This window comes from Pezoporus occidentalis, unplaced genomic scaffold (genome assembly GCF_034315485.1).
Source record: "Pezoporus occidentalis ecotype Australia unplaced genomic scaffold, CSIRO_AGI_Poc_V1 ctg176, whole genome shotgun sequence".
Taxonomy (NCBI): Eukaryota; Metazoa; Chordata; class Aves; order Psittaciformes; family Psittacidae; genus Pezoporus; species Pezoporus occidentalis.
In genome coordinates, this window is record NW_026913596.1 from 758,272 (window position 1) to 763,886 (window position 5,615).

General features: G+C 53.1%; 1 protein-coding gene across 2 annotated transcripts; it reads right to left on the bottom strand.

Moving 5' to 3' along the window:
- Positions 1-246: 246 nt before the first annotated feature.
- On the bottom strand, positions 247-2,739 carry CCDC27 (coiled-coil domain containing 27). Of its 2 annotated transcripts, XM_062614544.1 has the most exons (6): positions 2,598-2,739; positions 1,997-2,127; positions 1,797-1,871; positions 1,326-1,538; positions 617-721; positions 247-501 (listed from the first exon to the last, which is right to left on the bottom strand). In XM_062614544.1, exons 1-6 carry the CDS (start codon positions 2,728-2,730, stop codon positions 346-348), a joined length of 813 nt encoding a protein of 270 aa, XP_062470528.1. In that variant the 5' UTR covers positions 2,731-2,739; the 3' UTR covers positions 247-345. The 2 variants fall into 2 exon arrangements, with proteins under 2 accessions (XP_062470528.1, XP_062470529.1); XM_062614545.1 differs by lacking the exon at positions 1,797-1,871.
- Positions 2,740-5,615: the final 2,876 nt, after the last annotated feature.

Genomic DNA, 5,615 nt, shown 5'->3' on the forward strand with positions numbered 1-5,615 from the left:
GTCATGTGTTTGGGCACTGATGGATTTTGGCACTGGTGAGTTTTCCAGTCATGTAACCGTACAACCTTGCCCAAGCAGCTATTGAACACTGCAAAAATGAGAACTCAGTGCTTTCTAGCTGTAGCCAGGCAGACCTTAGTAGTGCTTTGAGCTTCCCTGTGAAGCTGAGTGTTTCTACACACCAGTGTTTTACAGGGGTTTGTGCTGTGAGTTGGTTGAAACAACTGAATGAGATTCCTGCAGGACTTGGTTTCAGGAGGATGAGTTTAATTCATTAGTACATCGACCTCAGACCCAGGGAACAGGAGCCTGACATTGGTGATGTGTTCTGCTCAGCCATCGGGGCTACTTTTCGGGGGTGACATGCTGCTGCCTTGTGCTACTCCTTCTCCTTCCCCTACTAGTAGGTGATGCAGCGGTGTCGGTGCCGTAGAGCGGTGGGACTCTGATGCCTTTCTGTTTGAGCATCTGATGGAACTCGATCCGTTCGTTAATGATTTTCTGCAAATGAGGGCTGTGTAAAGAGGTGGGGATGCACTGGGTGGGGAGCAGCACTGCAATGATCTCTTACCTTGTCAGGCCCTTGCTGGAAGCAGAGTTCACGTGAACCACGTACCTGCATTGCCTCCAGCACCTCCTCGTCCGTGGTCTCTGCCTGCGGAGGCTTGATGCCTGCTGTGCTGAATGTGGCCTGGATTATTTTGCTTCGATACTTTTCAAACTGGTGATGAAAGATGAGAATAGATGTGCTTAGTGTGTATATACAGTTCTTTGGTATTCACAGGGATTTACAGAGACTACGCTGTTAGACTTGGGTGCCGTGCTACTGAAGGGTGAAATGAAAGGCCTGTTTGTGTGAAACTATACGTGGTTTGACTGGGTTTTGCTGCAAGTACTGTGATAATGATGTGTTTTGGGGTGGACTGAGTTCCTTACGCAGGTATTGGGCTCTGTGCTTGCCACCCTGTGCCTCCCTGAATGGCTTCAAGGTGATACCTGTTACTTTGAATCTGGAAGGCTGTTAGAAACCTGATGATGTAATTGTTCTGAACTCGAGTTTCTCAAGGGCTTCTGGTATTTGAGGCCTGTTTGCTTTGTAAGTGATGTAGGAGTTGCATGCTACAAAGCTGGGAAGGAAATGGATGAGTTCCCTGCTCCTCTGGCCCTGTGGCGGTGGAGGGCAGCCAGGACTGCAGTGCCCTGGTGCATCTCCTGCTGTGCTGCTGCCCAAGAGTAATGCCTCTGTGCTCTCATGTTCTTTGCTCCTGGGTTGGAGCGTCCCCGGGAGGGAGGGAGGGAGGATGCTGACACCGAGGCCGCGTTACCTTGCTGGTGATGAGCTCCAGCGCCACGCGAGTTTGCAGCTCCTTCTGCTGCAGTGCCTTAACCTCCCTTTGGGCTGCCTCCTGCTGCCGCTGCTGCGTGCGGATGTGGTACCGGTGGGAGCGCGCCTCTGTCTGCAGCTGCCCGATGGTCTCCTGTAGCTCACCGATGAGCTTGTGCTGCGCGGCCAGCCTGGATTCTTGTTCCGAGAGGACCTGAAGAGATCCAGAAACCAAGCCCGGATTGTGAGGAAGGAACAAGCAGGCCTGGCCGCATCTTCCCTGTGTCTGCTCCAAACGCTGCTTCTGCCTCCTGGGCAGAGTCTGCAGACTGACAGCCTTGTCGGCACGGGTGGCTGCTGTTACTTCTGGACTGAGTAGGGGTTTTAAGTGGCAAACTCCCCCGAGCCTGAAACAGGCACAACTAAGCAGCTAATACAAGCATTCCCTATAGCAGCTTTGCACCGAGTTTACCTGTCGGAGGCTGCGGTTCTCCTCCTCCATTGTCACCATCATTTCTTCACATTTCTGTTCTCTGAGACTGCAAAACTGAAGAAGAAGTTATTTTACCCTTCACTGTCACAGCTCACGGGTGCACCTCCTGTCTATGAGGAGGGGAGCTGCAGCCTGAGGCCTGAATCCCCAAGGATGGACACCTTGCCCTCAGGTGGTACCTTGGCAGACATGTCTTGTAAGTGGCTTTCTTGCTTTCTGAGCTGCTTTTGGAGCATTTCGGTTTCAGATCTGGTTCTCCGGAGCTGGGACTCTTTGATCTCCAGTTGTCTTTGCAAGGAGGAGATGGTGCCTGTAGGGTTGGAGAAGGACTCTTAAACAAACCGAACCCCTGCCTGTAGCTGCACAGCTCCTTCCTTCAGGTAAGCACACACAGAGCTGCAGCTGTGACCGTCTGAGTGTGGAAAGGGTGAAGTTAATGCTGCAGCCACAGTGATGCTGGTTGGTGATGCATTCTGCAGTACTTCAATATATATTAAACTAACCTTATTGTGTGCTGCTCTGGGAACTACTAGAGCTGGTAACAGGTCTGCCACCATACAGAAGTGCTGCTGGATGCCCCAGGATGGTGCTTGGGATGCTCTTTGGCTGGGTTGTATTGTGTAAGGAGGGGGAAACTGAGTGGTTTTAATGCAAGTGGCCTTCAAGTCAGCTTTGTGCTCGTGAGAGGCTGACCTGGGGCGTGCTCTCAGTCAGAGCAGAGTGGTGTGAGGATGAAGGCAGGGTGAGGGTGAGGGTGTGCTCTGGATGCCTGCCCGGTACCTGTGGCCATGTTGTAGTCATCCCTTGCCCTCCGCAGCTCCTCACGGAGCTCCTGCTCGGTGCTGGGCTCAGCCGGCTCCCGCCAGCCCCCGCTGCCCCTCACTGCTCCCTCGGGGGCTGCAGCCGCCTCCATCCCGAGGGGCCCGGGTGCTCTGTGGTGCCGGCACCGCCGCAGCGGCTGCCTCCCGCCCCGGTGCTGCCTGGTAACGGCGGCGGGGCCGCGCCTTCCGCTTCCGGGGCCGCGCCATGGCTGGGAGGAGAGGACGCTGCCCGGCCACATGGTGAGTTCTCAGGGCTGGCAGTGAAGCAGCAGGGCCAGGGAGCGGGGCTGTGGTGATGGAGGCTCCGAACTGCACATCCCTGCGGCTGCACCGCTACTGCATCCTTGAGCATCTCTCCTCCAGCCGCTGCTATGGCAACCGCTGCCAGCTCCACGCTGCTCCGGTGAGTGCTGGGACCGTGGCACCTCTCGGTGGGGATCACAGAGCCTCATCCCAAACCCTCTTGTCTCGCCCCACTACGCAGGTCCTGATGTTGCTGAACCCAGCTCGATGCGCCCATGCTGCTTGCCTGACCGTCCTTCATCCTCACCAGCACCAGTAAAGCATGGTTCCCTCTCTGCCTTCCCATCATAAGCTGCTGGTTCCCCACCATCACCTTGCTGACAGCTGCCCCATGAGCATGGACACCCTCAGGGAAGACTCGATGCCCTCCACTGGTCGCCACTTGGTGCTTCCCACCTTCTATGTGAGGTTTGACACTGCCTCTTCAAAGCAGGCTGGACAAGGAGGGGCTGCACTCATAGCCTCCGTGAGGCTGGACCTCAGCTGAGGTTTTGGTAGCACTCAGCTGAATGTGAACGTGTACGTAGAGCTCGAGTCCGTGGCATTTTCTTTGCCAGTCTTTGTTGCATTTTCGTGTTTGCTTTTAGTATTAGTTTCTATGGGGACCCTTTTTATCAATCTCAGTGCAGTTCAGAGGTGTCTGTTCACTGGGGGGTTTAAATGTGGAGCCCTTAACACCCAGTTTTGCTTCTTCCAGGTGGGATTCTTTACAGTGCGGCTGTGTGCAGCATGGGTGTTGTCAGTTTGCTGTTCACCAGACGCTGTTTTCACTGGCGTGCAGGTAGGAATCAATCTTGTGATCGTTTATGGTGGACCTGTGCACTTTATACTGCTGCTGGGAAGAGTGAGGGTGTAAGAGCCACGGTAGCCGTGACAACTGTTCCATCATGGGCCAGTGGAAGGAGCTGCCTAGTGAAACAGAAGCTGAGTTTCTCAGGAGGTTGTAGATGGGGTCTTGGTTTCTGAACTCTCTCAGTTCCCCACCATTATTAATGGCTTCTTTGGGGAGTTACAGAACTTGGCCCGTTTAGAGAAGGTTCTCTCTGAGCAGCAGCAGCAGCAGTGCTCAAGGCCAGGTTGGACACAGGAGCTTGGAGCAAGCTGCTCTGGTGGAAGGTGTCCCTGCCCATGGCAGGGGTTGGAGCTGGGTGAGCTTTAAGGTCCCTTCAACCCAAACCATTCCATGGTTCTATGATATTTCCATGGTTCTATGATATTTCCATGGTTCTATGATATTTCCCTGGCGCGTTCCCATTGATCTCAGCCCACTTAAAGATGTGAATGTACTGAGCATTGTGCCAAGCTGACACGCTCTGGGTTTCCCGACTAATTTAAACCAACCTTAAACCTGGAAGCTGCTGGATTTTAAATGGAAATGCAAAGTTTTAATGAAGGTAATTGCAGCTGCTGCTGTTAGAGAAGGTGCAGTGTGCAGTATTCTAATGTGTGGTAACACCTTGATATGCAAGGAACAGAATGCCCCTGGGAGGATGTGGAACCATCTGCCTCGTTCCAGCTACGTGCTGGAAGCTGCCTGCTTGTGTCTCTAATAACCTCCAAGGTAGATGTTGTGGCTGTTCCTCACACACCACTTCCCAAAAGCTTTCAAAAGCTGTTTCTATTGTATTAAAATCAGGTTCTTGCCTCGAGTGTTAGTTTGTAAATGACACTTCTGGCTCTCGAGATCCTGCAGTTCAATCAGTTTCCAGCTCCTACAGATGGAATACATATTCCTAGAACTAGAAAGAGGGGTGACATCTATAAGTAAAGCCAATTCGCTCCTGGAAATTGCTTTTAGCGGTGCAATTCTTCAAACTCAAAGCTGTGTCTTAAGGATGAAGATTGCTGCAGCTCCCAGCTTTGTGGTTGTTTGGTGAAGCAAAGCAGGTTGAGGCCCTTTGAGGTTTACACTGGTTTAGGAGCACCCTTTCCTTATCATAGAAGCAAGGCTTTGATTTCCAGGTGTTGTAATTCCCACGTGTGCTTTTATTGTGTCACCAAACAGACAAAGAGGGAAACCACAGCTCCAAGAGGAGCTCGTTTTACAGAGGTGCCCTTCCTGCCGTGGTGGGATGCTGCTGGGAGAAGCCTCGGTTAATATTGGGAACACGAGTGATTGTTTCAAACCCCTTAAAGCATTCAAGTGCTTTAATCGGCTGTTCCCACAGGACACAGGTTCCTGCTGGTTTTCCTCATGATCCTCCCTTCGTGTGTGGATGGAGCTTCCCCATGGGGAGGGAAGACGCATCCGAGGTGAGCCCGGAATGCCGTAAGTGGAACTTGAGCTCTGTCCCTTTACAGATTGGAGGATCCAGGGCTTTGTGAAGGGTCTCCCAGCTCCTTCCCAGGCACGGGGCAGATGGGATGCAGCTGGAGCTCTGCCTGCTGGTGGCCTCCATCACCAAAGCAGCACAGGGAGGGGATGCTGCAGTGGGGATGTGCTGGGCAGCGCTGTTCCCGCATGGATTCCCTCAGGCCACCTGGAATGTTGAGGGACCTCAGGGGGCAGATGCAGCAGCTCCTGTGCCTGCTGTGGGACATTGCCTGTTGAAATGGGCAGGGAAGGAAGGAGGGAAAGGGGGAACACTGACTGTGGAATAGATGAGGCCGGAGACACAATCTTCTGCATGTTTACATGCTAGAACATGGAATTAATTTACTTGACGCTCGAGTG

What these genes read in the sequence shown, in the direction of transcription:
- CCDC27 (XM_062614544.1), bottom strand. Translation starts at nt 2,730, where the DNA reads ATGGAGGCGGCTGCAGCCCCCGAGGGAGCAGTGAGGGGCAGCGGGGGC. An exon ending in AGAACCGCAGCCTCCGACAG is followed by an intron (nt 1,539 to 1,796) that starts GTAAACTCGGTG and finishes GGATCTCTTCAG; the next exon opens with GTCCTCTCGGAACAAGAATC. An exon ending in AGGTGCTGGAGGCAATGCAG is followed by an intron (nt 502 to 616) that starts GTACGTGGTTCA and finishes CCTCATTTGCAG; the next exon opens with AAAATCATTAACGAACGGAT.